General features: G+C 35.3%; 3 protein-coding genes across 3 annotated transcripts; 1 reads left to right on the forward strand and 2 right to left on the reverse strand.

The window, feature by feature from the left end:
- On the forward strand, positions 2,269-4,044 carry LOC105156721 (transcription factor TCP20-like). Its single transcript, XM_011072942.2, has 2 exons — positions 2,269-3,734; positions 3,831-4,044. Exon 1 carries the CDS (start codon positions 2,650-2,652, stop codon positions 3,484-3,486), a length of 837 nt encoding a protein of 278 aa, XP_011071244.1. The 5' UTR covers positions 2,269-2,649; the 3' UTR covers positions 3,487-3,734; positions 3,831-4,044.
- Positions 12,800-13,309, reverse strand: LOC105156793 (auxin-responsive protein SAUR72-like). The gene has a single exon (XM_011073011.1). It carries the CDS (start codon positions 13,307-13,309, stop codon positions 12,800-12,802), a length of 510 nt encoding a protein of 169 aa, XP_011071313.1.
- Positions 19,157-19,733, reverse strand: LOC105156722 (glutaredoxin-C5-like). The gene has a single exon (XM_011072943.2). It carries the CDS (start codon positions 19,621-19,623, stop codon positions 19,240-19,242), a length of 384 nt encoding a protein of 127 aa, XP_011071245.1. The 5' UTR covers positions 19,624-19,733; the 3' UTR covers positions 19,157-19,239.

Genomic DNA, 20,183 nt, shown 5'->3' on the forward strand with positions numbered 1-20,183 from the left:
TTATTTTATAATACTACCATAAATTTAAGTAATTGTTCAAAAGAAAATTTATATTTTATAAAAATATAAAAAAAAGCACATTCGGGCCTGATCCGGGCCTCAATCGAACCGATTCATGGGCTGGGTCTGGGTTTATAAATGGACCCAATTAGGACCCATTTAAAGGCCCAAGACCACCTCAAGTTCAGTTATGAACAATTGTGGGCTGGTTTAGATTGGGCTTTTTCGAGCTGGTCTGTGCCAGTTCTGACCGGCCCAGCCCATTTTGCACCTTGACTGTTACTCTTTGTAATTTAAAACCTTTTAGCTTTATATGTTTCTAAGATATTGTGTATTGGATTTCAATAATTTCGATAACTGTTGGAGTACAACACCTTCAACAGTCACAGCAGCAGCAACACAATGATCAGAATCAGCAGCAACAGAGCCTTGCAATTGCAGACGTTGAGGTTGACAATGTTGAGTTCCTTGATGCTGGATGAACCCTCGCATTTTGGAACCACGTTTTCTTTGTTCTGTTACTTATTTCTGACGTGTCCGCTGCGTCATTTATTTGTATTTCTATTGATCCACGTCTTTACCTACTTTTGGTTAGTTAGTTACATGGAGTTAGTTGGCTAAGCATTGTGTATATATAACTGGGTCGTCTTCTTAATTTCTCTGTAACAGAAATTATACATTTTTCTGCATCAATGGAAAGTTTATCTTCTCCGATGGCATACTTGCTGTTTTTCTCCTTTAATTGCAAAATCAACAATAACTTGTTATTTTTTTTATCAATCAAAGAGTTTTAACTATATACATTTTTTTTTATTAGTATCAACATCTTATTTTTGTTGTAAGTGTTAAAATCGTAAAATTGCCCAAAAACCTTAGTTTTTATTTTGATTTTGGAAGTGGCAATTTAAAAAAAAAATATTTTATAAAACTGGGAATAACAATTCAGTTTAGAAATAATTTAACAAAAAAAAAATAAAAATCGAGATGGAAATCGAAATGGAATGGTCACTCCCAGTTCCAACACATATATACCAAGAGAAGCTCATTTAAAGGAATTATAATCTCTGAGATAACTAACGGGCATATATATATGTATTGATTTCTGTAGGTTTCTGCATTTCCATAATAGAAAAGCAACAATTTCTGACGCAGAAGATATAATCCTTGAAACATTGCACAGAAAACATACAAAGCTATATGTATCATTTTCAACTGACAGCATTGTCATGTTACCCGAGTTTTGGGAGGCAGATGGAAAAGTCAATAGAAATGGCTTGAGTTGTTATTTGCAAATTTTCAAAGCATTCTCACTCCGAAAGCTTGTCAAAGAAAATTCAAGAGTGTGAAGTATAACTACTACTTTAATATTGATTGGGCTTTCATGCTTTTTGGAAAAAATGGGATCCTATACCTACTCTTTTTTTTTTTTTTAAAAAAAAAAAACTTTGAATTCAAGCGATACGTCAACAACTTTGCTTTAAAGGGGTCCCCATATGTCCTCAAGCTGGGCAACATCTCACAGAAACCGATCATCACGGCCACCTACCAATTTCCTATCATCAATTACTACTAATAATGCGCTAAAATATCTCAACAAAACCAATCACAAATATCTGCAAAGGTATGGAATTAAATGGTATTACACTGTAAATCCAATACCATCACAATTTCAGATTTGTGAGACTGTGGAGTAGAAATAAAGACATACATTTCCAGGAAGATTTGAGGAGAATGATTGGCACTTGGCACTTGGCACTTGGTAGATACAGACAGGATTATATATCTGCTTCCAAGAAAATAAAATACCAATTACATATGATGGGTTAGGTTGATGATGGACGAGGTAATCATCTGCTGGAGAGTCTATTCTTAAAATTGAAGAATCGACACTCTCTCTCTCTCTCAAAGCATTTTGCTACTGACTGCTAACAGAGGCCTGTAAAAAGTCATCTTCCCACCAAGAAAAAGGGGGATCCCCAAAGTGGCTTTAATCATGGATATCATTTCATCAACCCTTGATAAAATACCACTAATTCTTCACCACAATGCTTGTCTACTGCTCATATCAACCCCCACAAGAAAACAAGCACCAAAATCCACTCATCATTTCAAGAAAAGAAAACAACTTTTCTCTACAAGTATTGCTACTAACAATCTCAACACCTTTTTAAGCAGGTAAATGGGATAAGATAAGCAAGTGTTCAACTAATTATTGGTTACACTTTCACTCATCATTTTAAACGCTCAAATCTTACAGAGTTGGAATTGCAGTAGCAGTAGCATACAAATCCTAAAGACCACCATGTTTTATTCCCATCTCAGTCAATGTAAAATTCTTGATGACCAGTAACTGGTTATAGCCCATGAAACTAACAATTATTTTTTTTAACGGTTCAAATATTACAATAATATTGTTCATTTTGTGTTCATTTTGAAACGATCGATGGATCAAGACACCCCCCAACCCCGCTCCCTCTCCCCAATAAAAGAATATATATATAGGGAAAAAACTGAAGAAAAAGAAAGACACCTGATTTGGCATTTCTTCCAGCAGTAAATCATGAAACAAATCATTCTTCCCAGTAAAAACACGCAACGAATTAATATTGACGAAATCACAGTGAAAAGTGATAAGTTTGATACTTGTACATGTCCCCTTCATCAATCAAGAGGCCCCATTTCTCGGCTCTTCTCATGGAACGCAAGTCCTCCAAGCATCAGCAGAAGATACCTCAAGATGTGGCCACCAGTTTTTCACAAAAAAACATGGCACTCGACAAGCTAGAAGATGATAGTAAGAAGAGGCAATTAGCCCCCAAGAGGAGTTCAAACAAAGACAGGCACAAAAAGGTTGAAGGCAGAGGAAGAAGAATAAGGATTCCAGCACTTTCTGCAGCAAGAATATTTCAGTTGACTAGAGAATTAGGCCACAAAACTGATGGTGAAACCATCCAGTGGCTTTTGCAACAGGCTGAGCCATCAATTATTGCCGCGACGGGCACTGGAACTATTCCAGCTTCAGCTATAACAGCAGCGGGGGCCTCCGTTTCTGAACAGGGTAGCTCCGTTTCATCTGGTTTCTATTCTAGATTGGGTGAAACTGTGCCAGGAGTGGGACTCAGGCCTAATTTATCTATGATGGGCGAAGATATTCTTGGCAGATCCATGGGGGTATGGCCTTCTTTTAGTGGTTTTGGATCAGGGATTTTGCAGAATTCTAGTGTTTTGAGCTCAAATCCAGTTGCCAATCTATCACGTGTGAGTAAACATGGGTTTCAGGCGTTTGAGTTTCCAGGTTCAGTGAGTTCAGGCCAAATGCCAGGTTTGGAGCTTGGTCTTTCTCAGGAGGGGCAAATTGGAGGGCTAAATCTTCAAACATTTACCCAGTTTTATCAGCAGATAGGGCAGACTGGAGATTGTGGCGGTTCAACTAATCATCAGGAGCAAGATCACGGTAAGGAAAATTCTCAAGGATCAAGACAATGATGATAGGTTTGAAGATGGGTGTTTTGGGCTACTCTTGGATTGAACATGAGTAGCATTACAAGGAGTTGAAGGGTGCTTGCTTGAGGTTTGTTTTTGTTTCATATTATATAGTAGTACAATTGAGAAACGATGGAGTTGAGAGAATTATTCTGAACTCAGTGTTATGTCTATACACTTGGAGGCTCCATTTTGCTGCAAGATTTGCTTCTTGTTTTGCTGCACGGCTCTGTTGAAATGTCCAGAAACAGGTAAGAGAGGATTCGCAGATTTTGCACCTAATCAATCTTGTACGACTTTTTCCTTATATATTTCATGTTTCTTAAACGTGTCTTTGGTTTTTTCAGTTGCAGTGTGGAGTAAGTATAAGAGGGTGCAATGAAGACTCGTTGTGATTGTACTCGTTAATATCCAATTTTGAGGCGTGTTGTCAGTTTTGGGAACATAGTTTGGCTTGTATTTAATAATAGATGCACATGAATTTTTTAGTGAGGTTATGCCTTGTTTGTTAAAGCTTTGGAACTCGCTTGAAATAGAAGACCTACAGTTTATTACAACATGTTACATGGAACAAAAGATGACGACTTCGTTGTATATCAGTCGACTGATAGTTGATGCAGCAAATCTTTTCCATATCTGGAAATTTCTGATTTATTCTGTTTGTAATGTTTTTAGCATATTGGAAATGCGTTTGAGATTGATACAAATTGCATACCACAAACTTGAAAATATTACTGATAGATGGTGTCTTACCCTGTACAAGTGTAGATACACAGAGTAATCTAATTTAGATGCAGAGGAAGGGAGAGGGCAATATCATATTGGCATATTGCACACCACAGCACAGCTATATATATATATATATCTTTTGTTTCTCAACTAATTAAAGATAAATGCTTCTTCACATGAGTTGATAGCTGAAAGGGAATGATTAAAAAGTTGTTACCCATGAGAAATTGGTGGTTTAGATTTGATACAAGGTGTCAGAAAGATGTCAAGAAGCAGTAACATGCATCTGTTTCTCAAGTTATTATGTCAAGAAGCGTGAGCATGTATTTGATCATGAAGAAGCAATAAGGTTATGATATGAGCGACGCGGGCTGCACAGTCCACAGAAGAGCTGCAGCTTGAAGACGATGCTGAGCTGGACGCCACCATACCACGTGGTGCTGAACTGGACTTCCAGTACTTAAGTTTAAAGTCGTGGCGCTTCTATGTATTTTGCGTTTCTATTAGTTAAACGCGCTTTCTTCGTTATTCAGTTTAAGAGTTAGTTAGTAACAGTTTTGTTAGTTTCAACTTCTCTCTTCTTCTGGTATATAGCTTAATGTACATCTCTGCTCTTGAATGATGGAATACAAGTATCTGAAGAAGTGTTCTTCTTCCTTGAGCTTTGTGATGTTTATGGACTTCTTCTATGCAAACTTCAAAGTTTTACATGGTATCAGAGCCTTCATATGAAGGTCTCTGCATACGGCAACACACTACTAGATCTGCAATCAATCTGATATATTGGAGGAATCAACAAGAAATGGCAGACGTCCCATGCCAGGAGTAATGGAAGCAGGAGAAGCAGCGAGACAACCAATTCCTGAGGCATTGCAGTTACATGGATCAGATCATCCTGGAATGATCCTTGTAAGCACACAACTAACGAAGAACAACTACCTCACTTGGAGCTACGTAGTGAAATGAGCATTACGAGCAAAATTGAAGCTAGGTTTCATAGATGGCACGACTGTAAAACCTTGTGTAACTGATCCCCTTTTTGAGCAATGGATACGTGTAGACAACATGGTCACTACTTGGATCCTCAATTGCATTTCAAAGGAAATTGTTGGGAGCTTCATGTACGCAACATCTGCGAGGACTCTCTGGATGGATTTGGAGGAAAGGTACGGCAAATGTAATGGACCCCTACTGTATCAACTCCAACGACAGATAACGTTACTAACTCAAGGAAACAAATAGGTAGTTGAGTATTTTTCTAGGCTGCAAATGGTTTAAAATGAATTGGATTTATTAATGCCTACTCCTCAGTGCACATGCGGGTGCACTTGTGGAGCCTTCAGGGCTGCTATAGATCAGGCAATTTTCACAAGACTGACCCAGTTCCTCATGGGGCTGAACAAAACTTTTGATCACCTGCGTGATAAGCTTTTGGTGATGGACCCAATACCTATAGTCAATAAGGCGTATTCATGATTTTGAGAATAGAGAAGCAACGAGAAGTCAGTATGGATGGGGCAGACACTATGGAAACTGTTGCTATGCAGATCAGCAGGGGTGAAGAAGGACTTTGTGCCCAGACCTAGACAACATAGAACTTACATTGACAAGCGAGGTCTTCAGTGCAGTAATTGCAATCATGCTGGGCATATAAAGGACACATGCTTCAAACTCCATGGAACTCCAGATTGGTATAGGGATCTAGTGGAGGATCAAAGCTATCAACAACATAAGGGGAACAACCAAGAGACTTTGTTGCAGGAATTGATACGTTTGATGAAATGTGAAGATCATCCAACACAGATAGCAAAAGAACCCCTACAAGCCAACTTCGCATAACTTGAAAATTTTGCTGGTAAGAGTTGTGCATTTTTTGGCCTTCATAATTTGTTTTTAGATTCTTGGATAGTTGACACAGGAACAACTAACCACATGTGCATCAACAAAGATGCACTCTAATCCATCATACCCTCAACTCAACCAACTCTTTTGTACCTCCCAGATGGCACTACACAACCAGCAACTCATAAAGGAAATGTCATTCTACACTCTAATCTTACACTCACAGATGTCTTATATGTGCCTCATTTTCAATACAACTTGTTGTATGTTTCTAAACTTTGCTTACATTCATCCCTCGAAGTGAAATTTTACTTCTCTCACTGTCTCTTACAGAACCTGAAGACTAGCAAGATAATAGCTATAGGAAAGCTCCACAAAAATCTGTATATGATAGACAAGTCCTCTTTCAATCCAAATATCATAGCATCTGTGAACTCTATTCAGCATACTCCATGTACTAATTCTAGTTCCTGTAATAACACTTTGTGGCATAGGCGGCTGGGACACCCATCCTTGACTACTTTGAAACATATTAACAGCATGTATGATTCCCCCTCTTGAAAAACAAAGTAGATTGCTTTTCTCATCTTGTGAAATTCATACCAAACACACCTTTGAAATGCCACGTATTGATCTTTAGGGGCTTTACAAAACTTCAACACTTGATAGCTGCAACTATTTCCTCACAATTGTGGATGATTTTAGTAGGGGCACATGAACCATCCTTCTTCGTTAGAAAACACAAGCCTATCGTACTTTAGATTTGTTCCTTAAAATGGTACACACACAGTTTGATTGTAAAGTAAAATTGATCAACACAGACAATGGTACAGAATTTACAAACTTTGCCTGTAAAACTTTGTTCCATTCTCTTGGGATAATACATCAGAGATCTTGCCCCTACACACCACAACAAAACGGTGCGGTAGAGAGAAAACGTAGACATATCCTTGCTAGAGCCCTATCCTTTCAAGCTCACCTTCCTTCAAAATTCTGGGGGGAAGCTATACTTGTTGCTACATTCTTGATAAATAGGCTTCTTACTCGACTTCTGCATTGGAAATTCCCCTATGAGATACTTTTCCATAAAGCTTTGGCTGCCTCTTTTTGGATCTAACACCTCAATTCCAGATACAAATTTGCAGCACGAGCATACAAATGTGTGTTATTGCGTTACAGCCAATCACATAAGGCTTATAAAGTTTTAAACTTGTAAATTGATCTTATTTTCTACTCTAGGGATGTTGTGTTTCATGAAAATATTTTTCCTCTGCCCCTACTCATCCAGTGCCTGTTACTACTTCAAATGACTTATATTCTTCCAATAGTGATGACTATGACCACACCTCACAGCCTACCCCTATTTCTAATTCATTCTCCAATCCTCCAGATTCCCTGCAACCTCACACAACTCTTCTCAGCCTTTACTGATTTCATCTCCATCTCCCTCTTCTGCTTGTCATTCCTTTGATGTCCTTCCTCTACGTCGGTCTCTTTGAATTATTCACAAACTTGCTTGTCTTGACTATTATGTATGTCATTGTGACACTAATTCTCCTACTTGTTTACCATCCATTTATAGGCCTGTACATACTGCATTTGTTGCTCTCTTGTCTTCTGTTCAGGAGCCTAGGAACAATTCAGAAGCCAACAAAGATACTAAATGGGTTGAGGTCATGGCTAAAGAACTTGTTGTGCTTGAACACAAGGGCACTTGGACACTAGAACCTCTGCCCTCATGGAAGAAGGCAATTGGCTGTCGTTGGGTGTTCAAACTCAAGCTAAATCCAGATGGTAGTGTGTTGCGGCACAAGGCTCGCCTTGTCGCCAAGGGCTATAATCAAGTGGAGGGTGTGGATTACTTTGACAATTTCTCTCTTGTAGCCAAGGTTGTCATAGTGCGAGTTTTCTTGGTTGTTGAAGTGACAAAGGGCTAGTCTTTATAGCAATTAGACATGAACAACGCCTTCTTACACGGTTATCTTGACGAAGAGGTCTACATGACACCACCTGAAGGGTATCACTTGGCTATTCTTGGGTCGGTTTTGTAGGTTGAGACTCTCCCTTTTATGGATTGAAGTAGGCATCTCGCCAATGGAACATAGAACTCACTGAGGAATTGCAGTCCTTTGGCTTTGTCCAATGTCCCCATGATCATTGTCTCTTCCTCAAGATTACCTCTACCTGTTTTGTAGGCTTGTTAGTCTATGTTGATGACATCCTGTTGACAGGGGACTCTGCTGACGAGATTGCTGCCCTTAAGAACCATTTCCATTCCCTCTTCACCATCAAAGATTTGGGGCTTGTGAAGTATTTCTTGGGGCTTGAATTGGGTCGTTTCCCTCACAGTCTCTTGTTCCATAGCACAAATATCTCATTGATATCCCCCATGACACCAATCTTTTGAATGCCAAAGCTGCCTCGACTTCGCTACCGCCTGGGCTCAAACTCTCTGCAGACAGTGGTTCTCTTTTGGCTGATCCTGGCCCCTACAAACGCCTAGTGGTTCGCCTCTTATACCTTGGGTTCACTAGGCCTGATGTATCCTTTGCCGTCCAACAGCTATCTCAATTTCTCCAGCATCCTAGGAACTCACATTGGGAAGCTGCTATCCATGTTCTTCGTTATCTCAAGGGTTCCTCCACCTTGGGTCTATTTTTCTCTGCCACCAGTACACTCCACCCTTCTGTCCACACTGACGCTTCTTGCCCAAATTCTCGCCTTTTCATCACCGGTTACTGCGTCTTCTTGGGCTCTTCTCTCATGTCTTGAAAAACCAAGAAGCAAATGATCGTCTCTGCTCCTCTGCTAAGGCAGAATAACGCAGTATGGGGACTGTAGTCTATGAGCTTTTATGGCTCTCCTATCTCCTGCGCGCCCTCCACATTCCCTTATACACACCTATTCCTTTTTGGTGTGACAATCAGGCTACCATCCACATTGCTGACAATCGCGTCTTCCATGAGTGCAACAAGTACCTCGACATTGATTGTCACCTCGTCAGAGATCACTTCAAATCTGGTTTCATCCATCCCTTTTATGTTCTTGGTCGTGAGTAAATGGCCAACCTCTTCACTAAGTCCTCCTCTGCTGCTTATTTTGCTCGTATGGTTGTCAAGCTAGGCTTGGGTCCCAAGTTCCATCCTAAAGGGGGGATGTTATGATATCAGCAACGCAGGCTGCACAGTCCACAGAAGAGCTGCAGGTTGAAGACGATGCTGAGCTGGATGCCACCATATCACGTGGTGCTGAAGTGGACTTCCAGTACTTAAGTTTAAAGTTGTGGCGCTTCTATATATTTTGCGTTTCTATTAGTTAAAACGCGCTTTCTTCATTACTCAGTTTAAGAGTGAGTTAGTAAGAGTTTTGTTAGTTTCAACTTCTCTCTTGTTTGTGTATATAGCTTATTTTACATCTCTGATCTTGAATGATGGAATACAAGTATCTGAAGAAGTGTTGTTTTCTTCTTCCTTGAGCTTTGTGATGTTTATGGACTTGTTATCTGCAAACTTGAAAGTTTTACAAATACTAAAATCACAATTGTGTTTCAATTGATCTTTCAAATTCTTACGAGTAGCTGCCGGGCTTTAGTGCAAACATGCAGCTGACAGCAGTGGACATAAACTGAGGTTTGGAGACACATAACAATTGATGTTTGTTTTTTAATCAATCAACAATCAGAATACTCCTCCACACTACGATTAATCCTGTTGGTTCTTGCTGGGTCATTGTTGACAATGCATCTGACAAGTTGCAACTTTGATGGAGGTATGAGAATTTCCGGTTAGTACGTACGTTGGTTCAGCTTTGCTGATATTGAATTTAGCTGAATCAAGAAACTTTTTATACAGCTATAGCATCACTTCTTCTATAACTTTTGGTTTACTAACGACACACCAGGTGAGGTGGACACTGCAAATAAGGGGTACAACTTCTTACCTACCCATCTCAATTTATATAATTCCAAGGGGAAGAGCAATATATATGTTGTTTTATATGTTAATCACAATATTGTTTGTTGGAAGGTGTTTGTTCGTCAGAACCAATCCAAAACTTCAGTCTTGTTATACTTTGCACATAAGCTGTGAGAGACTCTCGCATTATGGATTATGAATGACATAACACAAGTTATGCGTCACACTGACAACATTGCTTATCTGGCTTGTTTGTTTTCTATTTTGCTTTTACTAAAGCACAAACTTCCTTTTTACTGATTTTCGATGACTCCAATACGGCATACGGGAGAAAAACAATACATAATGACGAAATCATGTGCTAGTTACATTACTATTTTTTGGCCACTTTTTTATTGAAAAATGGTTAGAGGGATAGGTCTGAAACCAAAGTTTTGGAATGCTAACATTAAAATGAATTTTAGGGATTAAAATAATTTTAAATATAAACTTAAAACAAACTATAATATTCACTTTTTAACTACTTCCTTTTTTTTTCTTTATATTAAAAAGAGTACTTTTGTATGAGTGTACATGTATCTTTCCATGATAGGATTAATCACTTCAGAGATTTCACTTCGTATTAATAAATTTTACCCACAGTATACTATGATAAAAAAATAAAAATACTTGAAAGTACATAATTTAAAAATAATTATTTAATATTAATATTAAAGTAAAATCAAATAGTTAGAAGTTACTTATATTAACTTGTTTTAAAACACCTCTAATTTAATAAGATTGATAACTTTTACTCATTTCCATGATACTTATTCTTTATTTCTTTTTAAGTTTGTATTAGTATTTAATTTTATATATTATTCTCACGCTATTTCATTTTAAAATTTATTGTGCCCTCATAAATTAAATTTTTCTTAAAGTATATAAAAATCTCTTCTAACAAATTAGTCGCTTAGAAGTATTATTTATCTATTTTATTTTTAATGTGATATTTTTATTATTGTCTAAGTAATTTAGAGGTATTAGGACTATTTAAATAGTCTTTTTGTTTGGTAGAATTTTATTCATCTATAACTAAGTCCGATTTAATATTTAAAAGATTACTTATGTAAGAATACGAGTGCCTTTATACAATGAGGAACAAACAGTTAGATTTCACAGTTTTAATACTAGTCGTTGTGGCATGTCGTTTCTTTGTGCATATAATAAACAGTCTTTTACGCTTTAAAATATAATATATAAAAGTAAAATATATAAATCAATACATTACAATAAAAAAAAAATTAATTTATCAGTTAACAAAAAAAATTTGAAAAGTTGATAAAGTTAATTATCTTATTAATTGAAGGGTAATTTTAGCTTCACAAAAAATTGGTGCAGTAGTGTCATTAACCGCCGTTTGTGAGTGTAGAGACCCTTTCTTTTTTACTAGCCGTTGTGGCACGCTATTTTTGCATGCATATAATAAATAATCTTAGTCTCTTTAAAATATACTATAAATAAAAGTAAAATAGTATAGATCAATTCATTACATTTAAAAAGAAAGAAAATAAAGCTAATTTATCAAGTAATATAAAATTTGAAGAGTTGAATAAGTAAGAAGCATTTTTGGCTTCACAAAAATTTGGTGCTTCGGTGTCAATAACCTCCATTTTGTGAGTGTAAAAAAAAAAAAAAAAACCCTCCATTTGTGAGTGTATAGGGCTTTTTCTTTTTATATTAGTATAAATATAGTACAAAATTTATAGAGTTTTATTCATTTATAAATAATTTTGATTTAATGTTAAAAAAATATTTAAGTAAGGATATAACGTTTTTTTTTTCAAATTAAGAATAAATTAACACTTTTAATATATAGTAGATGAGGATAGAGGCAAGTGTTTGGCGTGGACTAATAAGAATTGAATTTCCTTAATTTCGTGCTTGCTAGTTTTCCAAAAACAAAATACAGTGTTGAAATGGAAATATTTGAAACTGTGTGCAATCAAATAACAATGTTTTTAACACAGTTTAATTATATCAAGTAAAGAGACTTTTAGAGCGCAGGAAAGGGCAATGGAGCAGCCTGGATCTGTCACTAATTTCTCAGCAAACACTTGTGTTATAATAAGATGTGGGGCAGGAGTAGAATATTGTGGCACTGGCAGCAGCAAAGACTGTAAAGTTATATTTCCTGTTAATTAAGCATTTAAATCTGCGCTTAAAATATATTAATTAAAGTAGAATAAGTGGAATGGATATATTTAATTAGCTTGCCTCTACTCTCTCTTTATCCATACATTAACATTATTTATTTCAGGATAATTCCACTCCATTAATTATAATTCTTTTTCATATATTTTTCTTCCATGCACCAATTACCTAATTGGTTGTATAGCTAGAAAATAAATTTGAGAAAGAAAAAACACGATTTGTCCTATTATACTCTAACAATCCACCCTCCCTCAGATGCATTTATATGGTTACATATAATTCGTTATTTTCTTTTAATGTTATTATCAAAAACTTTGTAAACCAAGAGGTTGATAGGATATAATTTCTAGAACAAGTTAAGCTGAACGAAATAAAAAAAGTAAAGACAGGCACATACAATTACAATATCAACAGTCAACACACACAAATCCACCTATCAACTATATATTTGATAACATGAAAATGCAGAAACAACATTAAAGGTGCTGCGCAATGCCGCGCGTGGTCAATCTAAAATATGTCTGACGGCATATAGCTAGCAGAGGACGAGCTTTCCCTCTGTCCTCTTCTTTTTACACAGTCTCAAAACTATATATACCACAGTGGAGCAAATGTGACAACCGAGACGAGACTATTGATCAATTATCGACAGCAGCAAGGAATCTTGGTGGAGTAATTAAGGAGGTGGTAACAGCTCCAATGACTCTTGTAGCAACAAAGTTACGGCTCTTATGTTTTCTAATATTGTCTTCAAAATCCATCTGGTCCAGTACCCCTAGGAAACGATCAACTTCACATGGAAGCAGCAAAGGCCCTTCGCTGCTGTATCCATACTCTGATTCAGCTTCCTCAAGTAGGTCTCTGAAGAGTGGGTGGTTGACATACTCCGTCTTTATCACAAACCTCTGTTTTTGGGGTCCAACGTAGATGGAGAAGCATCCTTCTGGAGCCACTCGCCTCCATTTCTTCCCAATCTCCACGCCCACGCTGTCGGTCAGACCTCGGGGCCAAGATTTGCTCTTCATCTTTAGCTTTCCTGATGAATTGCGGGCCTTTCTCCCAATGCCACCGCTGAATGATATGCATCGTTCCCATGCCCTGGAAATTATCCCTTTCTTCCCTTCACCTTTTATCGGACAATATTCCATTTTCCTCTCACAAATTCAAAAACAGAAAGGAAGAACGTAACCAGCCAAAGGCTAGCTAGCCAGTACGTACCTAGTGTCTGATTAGTTGGTTTAGGTGAACAAAATTAGAACAAGCAGAACAATATGGCAAGTGCTCAACCTCTGTCGTATACCAGATTGAACATGACCTTCATCCTTGGCCTCATCGTGTTACTCATGATGCTGCAGCTTAAAAACTAGAACATCCCTTTCCCTCCAGAAACAATGTGTTGTCCAGAGAATTAGAGGATACAGAAGAACTGGCGGCAAGAAATGAGCTCAGAAAGGGCTTATTTATACTAAATTTGAACTACGATAAACTGCAACGACATATTGATCTGAACGAGTCTAGAGGTATATATATATATATAATATATATATATATATATATAGAGAGAGAGAGAGAGAGAGAGAGAGAGAGAGAGAAGCACTAGCCTAAAGAGGGAGAAGAAAAACAATAGAGCCGCTCAGGGGATACAATGCCTGATGAGTCCCAATTGTAATGGGTTAACCTTTTCAATAATTTCCATATACATATTTATAGCTGCAGTCAACATACATATAGACTAAAAAACAGAGAGCATGAGGACATAAAATTTCAAGATTAATTTTATTAAAGATAAACCAAGTTGTCAACTCTCTAGTTAGTTTTAATAATTGTCATTATTGTTATTTTATTTATGAACCTTCCCTAATACTATAAGAAAAATCATCTTTTGAATATCACAATTAAAGTGAAAAGTCAATAAATTATAGTAATTCATTATGATTTTGCAACACTTGTTCTTTACTTTTTACCAAGTTGATCAAAATATTTACCACAATCGTAATTTATTTTAGTCATTGCTAAAAATCATAATAAATACTTATAATTAAGACTATTGCAACCGACAATGCTAAATCTTGTTTGACTATGATTAACATTTAAATTTTCACATTGATTTATACATCCCACACTTATAGCACCCTCGATTGGCTACTTTCGATATAAAACAAATTCATTGTTGTAACCAAATAATGGACCAAACAAGGGATCAGCCAATTGATGGGCCAGTACTATTTGTTTGTAATTTTAGTGGTCATCATCACATCTAGAGATAATAGAGTTTGACATTTGATTGAAATTTATGTCTTTAAATAAGCATAAGCTTTTTTTTCAATGTGGATGAGGACAGATTAGGTTAGGCGTTGGCATATTATTCACATTTCACGCAAACCTATGACATGAGCGAAGAGTAATCATTGAAGTATTTTAGTGGAAAAAAAATAAAAAACAGTATACAATCACTTAAACTGAAGCATTAATAAGGTGTTGACGGTGGGCATGTTGTAGCCGACCGTAACGAGTCGAGTAGTTAAATTAATTTCTTAGTTTTCAGCTGAGGTGTGGATTGGATTGATTGTTTCGTATTTGTTAATGATGACGATTTGTATGGCATGATAAAGAATTTGGGAAGAAGATGAATGGTGTAATTTTGAGAGGACATTTTTTATCGTTTGACTTGTCAAAATTTGAGAAAATGTTTAACCCTCAAATCAGATGCTTGTGTTGTGACAAACTACTCAAGATTTGTGCAGAAAAAGAAACTAGAAACAACTAGTCTTATTTAGGGGAAGCCCACTTTTAGTTAGTAGGTTTGGCCCTTTGGGGCCATCAACCTTGGCCTCCGCTCATCACTAAATCTCTCGTATTAATTAGGAATAGAATATTCTCCCAACTTATGTAAAGGAAATTTTTACCCCAACTCGATTATATTTGAATTAATCACATAACAAATACAATATATTTATTATGTATAGTGTACAAATTTAAAAGAACACAGCTCATCGTCCTGCCAAAATCAAAAGGCATGATGGCAATTGATAGCAAGCCAAACTAGAAAAATAAAAATGAATGTATATAATGTAATGACTGGCTGTTTTTCATTGGTGAATTTTATATATGTTGTAGTTGTGCAGTAACTTACAAAAATTTTGTATGCTTTGCTTTACATATTCCATTGATATTCCACAAGAAGGAAGCAAAAGCTGTGGTTAATGAAGTTTCTGGCTACTTGGATTAGTAGGGGAGGAATGTAACGGAACACATTTGGAACTTAGACTCCAGAAAAATTGATCGCGTGGTGCTGGAGAACGGAGAAGAACAGATTTCAACAGAAAGCCAGACACTTGAAGGAGGACGATGCGCAATTTTTACCTTACATTTTTATTAGTATAAATACGACTCTAGACGAGTTAGTTAATAGACTTGGAAAAACTGTTAGTTAGAAATAGTTAGTTTGTTAGACAGTTTTCTACTTCTCTCTTCCGCCTTTTATTTAAAATTGAAGCTGTAATCATGTTACACAGATGAATGAGAATTTCTTCTTGGTCTCCAATTATACTTTCAATTTCTTCCTCAATGGATTCTCTCAATTTCTCTTTGGAATGCGTGGATTTCAACATGGTATCAGAGTTGGTATCAACTAATTCAATTTTTTGTAGTGGCAAGTTAGTAGGCAGACTCCTCTACCTTTGGTTTACACGCCTTGATATTTCTCATGGGGTGCAGTGAGAACTCTGCAAATTGTTACGATTTTATAGTGATTTAATCTTTCTTTTTTAATTCAAAACATTCATAATCATGTGATTTTATTGCATATTCAACCAAAAAGGGAAGATATGGGATAAAGATGGCAAAAATCAAGCTAAAACCGGAATTGAAGACATCAACAAGGAAAAAGGAGATTTCAAGGCAATTTCTGCGGGATTAATTGAACGTGCCCACGCTTAGTGGAGTGGTCAACATGGATGAAGAAAGGAAAGGAGTGATTTTCCCAAGACAAAAAGGAATGATGTGCTTAGATTTGGAAAGGATTCCTTAAAACATGTTATTTGTGATTTATTTACCTTTTTAGAGTTAATTATGTACTTATCCCCCCATACGTCTAGATTCGTAGGAGACTTTTATTATAAATAGGGGGTGGGTCTCTTCATTTGGAGGTTGTTCGGGGTTCATTGAAACTCAATAGAATACTTTATTTTCATTAGCTATTCACCCTCTCTCTTTTAGTTTTAATTTATAGCTGGAGTTAATGGAATTTCACTTTTTAGTGTGTTCTTCCATTAACATGTCTGGCTAAATTCTTTATTTTCTAGTTATGGTATGGTGATTGCTTGATTCCTAATATGTTGTGAGATCTAATCTGCTCTTTACACTTGTTAAATGAATATTCATGTTATTCTCTGTACTTTTATTACAAACGTCTGACTTATGAATGATTCAGCCGGTTGTTCATTATCAAGAAGATTTGCTTAGCTAATTCGACTTTATAAATCCGTGTAATTGTTTATTTAGTTCAATGCTTAGTAGCAACGTAGCATGATTAATTATGTCATAGTAATTAGTTATGTTATGGGGGATGCACGATCTAGTTTAAACGAATTATCCTCGTAGGAGCTTGTTGATTAGAATCAGGTTTTTTTAATTCTTAATATTGTTAATAGATTCAATCTTGTGGACGTTCTCAAGGTTGTCTGTTAATTAGGGATCTAGCCAATTATCGTACCTTGGCTGACGAAAAGGTAAGGTGTTAAATTGTATCGACACTATAACTAATTTATTTGTTTATACATGTATTATTTTTGCATCAATGATCAATTTACAAGAATCAAGTATGATCCTAACCATAACCGAAAAATCTCTCTCTCATATCTTATGCCGATAATACCTCTAAGTTTATTTTCTTTTTTTGTGTTCTTTCTTTCTTTTATTTTTCTTCAATGTGATAGAGTTGGTTTATATATATATATATTATTTATAATATATTTTTAAAAAATTAAATATTATTTATTATATGTTTATTAAATATATTTATTATATTTATTATTTTTCCACGATATCTAATTATTATACAAAAAAAGAAATTTATACACTCAAAGTGGTAGTTTTAATTTATTTAGTTTTTTATAATAATAAAATAATTAAATCGAACTATGTTTAATTATTTTATTATTATAAATACATAAATAAGATTTATAAATATAATTTATATATAATATATAATAAAATATGTCAAGTCGCGAATTACATCCACGACTCGGCATTAAAAATCTATTTTCTTTAAAAAGATGTGCATGTCATGGATTGGGTCCATGACAACAACGACATGGATTCAATTGAATTCAATATTTTTATTTTTTTATTTAATTTTATTTTTTATAAATTAATTATAATCAATTATATTTTTAATAATATATTAAAATTCAAAAAATTATAATATTAAAATTGTATTAATTTTAAAAATATAATGAACTACTATACAAAACAAATGTAATAGTGTATAACTTTTTATACAATTCTAAAAAAAAGAATAATACACTATTGCATATTAACAATATAAATTGCATTAAAATCCAGAATTTAAGTCACATCAACCTTCACCGATACTATTTAAACACTCCTCCTCCTGTTTTCTTCTGAAAGCGTGGTTCAGTCATTCTGTTAATTTTTAACAATATTTTCAAATCTAAAAAATGATAATGTTAAAATTGTATATTATAATCATACAAATATATTAACTATTAATTGTGTAGTTCATTGTATTTTTTTTAGATTTTAATATATTGTTAAAAATTAACAGAACGACTGAGCCATGCTTTGGGAAGAGAACAGGAGGAGGAGCTTTTAAAGAGTGTCAGTGAAGGTTGATGTGACTTAAATTCTGGGTCTTAATGCAATTTATATTTTTAATAAGTAATAATATATTTTTTCTTTAGAATTGTATAAAAAAATATATACTATTACATTTGTATAGGTATTTTTAAAATTAATATAATTTTAACATTATAATTTTTTAAATTTTAATATGTTGTTAAAAATTAATTGAATATAATTAATTTATAAAAATAAAATTAAATAAAAATTAAAAATATTGAATTCAATTGAATGCATGTTGCATTTTTTTTAAAAAAACAAACTCTAGACATGTGACTTGTTGCATCGACTTGATCAGAAATAGTTAAATTTCATATAGAAGATGAAACTTTCAGAACAATAAAAGAAATGAGAAATAAGAATAGGTAATAAAATCAATTACAAAACAAGAATGAAGAAAGATATAAGAATTCTTTTATCGCCTTCTGCAGCTCGTATCCGCTGCAAAATCCGAGGCAAAACTGTAATTTTTCCATGGATCAAAAGTCCATTGCAAATATCATTGCAAATTTATCATCAAACTTTGTCACGGCTTTGCGTCTGTAGCAAAAACCATTGCAACACTCAACTCTTTAATTTGCAACAAAATACACACAAAGAAGTTCATGGCAAAAATAATTATTATTTTTTCTTGAAAATTTTGTAACTTGAAGATTGTTGCAGAAGTCACTGTAAAAAATTTAATTAAATTGTAATGGATTCTTTCTGATACAAAATTTGTTGCAAATTATTAGCAACATATATAAATTAAAAATCTATTGCAAACCTAGCCATGGATATTAACTATTGCAAAAACCAGATTAGCAACGGTATGGTTCGTGGCAAAGTTTGCCGCGACTTTTACAACAACTTGCAATGAAATTGGGTCATCTAAAAGTTGATCAATTTTTACAATGGACATATGCAATGAAATGTCCATTGCAACATTTCATTGTTGTTTTGCCTAGAAATTTGCCACAAAAAAACTCAATTTTTTGGAATTCTGTTGCAAAGTCATGGCAAATTTGCCACAAAATTTTCTGCTGTAAAAATTCGTTTGCTACGGCATTGTTTTCTGTAGTGATAATTCCTTGTATGTACCATCGGTATAATCCCTAGCTAATACAAGAAAACAAACTATCGAACCTGGTTAACTTAAAGGAAACATATGATAAAAAAAAAAAAAAAAGGATCTTGTAGGCTTTTTATATAAGGGGGGAAGCTTCAAACTTTTTAATTAAAGCCAGAGTGCTCCAGCTTCCTTAAGAAGTGGAACCAATGTGCCATTAATATGTGAAGCCATGACTCTGTCCATTGCTCCGACGAGTCTGCCACCGATAAAAACCACAGGAACAGCGGAGCCGCCACCAAGAAGCCTAGTGAGGACCCTCTCGATTTCTTTGCCTCTAGGATCTTGGTCAAGCTCATAGACAGTAGGGTTGACTCCCATTCCACAAAAAAGACTTTTAACAGCATGGCACATGCAGCAGGTGCTGATGCTGAATATGACCACAGCGCTGCCGGATGCCAACCGCACCACCCTCTCCAAGGGGTCCACCGCCGTTGTGAGGCTGTGGACGGAGGACGGACAGTAGTTGTGTGAATCGGATTGGTATTGCATGTTAGTTAATTGGTAAACCAATAATGAAATAAATGGACGTAAAAAAAGCAGAGTCTATATATATATATATAGGGTGAAAAAGTTGAAGAAGGCAATTAAGTGGTTGTCTTGTGGAGAGGATTGATATATATATGGATTTGGGATGATGGATGGATGCATTATGGGGGTGTATATATAGTGAGGATGGGGAGGTGGAGGGTGCACTGCATGCAGATAGTCCTAGCTATCTGTCTCTTGTTGTCTCAAGGCGTGCTAGCTAGGCAAATACACGTACGTAAAGGTATGCTTGTAGTTTACTGCTAGAATTGTAGGATTTGGAAAAGCATTAATTACTAGATTAATTGTGGGTGTAGGTGTGGGACAGCGCAACAGGCAAGCTCTGAAACTGTAAGGCGGCTCGGGCTGGCTATATCAATATGCATTTGTGTCTGTATATCAGCTATTACTTATACAAGAGCCTGGTTGGGTTGGATGCTAATATTTTAAATAAATATTATTTAAGATTGGTGGAGGTGGGGTTTTAATTGTATTCTAGCTACTGCTACTATATATGTATAGCT

Source organism: Sesamum indicum, linkage group LG2 (genome assembly GCF_000512975.1).
Source record: "Sesamum indicum cultivar Zhongzhi No. 13 linkage group LG2, S_indicum_v1.0, whole genome shotgun sequence".
NCBI classification, from domain to species: domain Eukaryota; kingdom Viridiplantae; phylum Streptophyta; class Magnoliopsida; order Lamiales; family Pedaliaceae; genus Sesamum; species Sesamum indicum.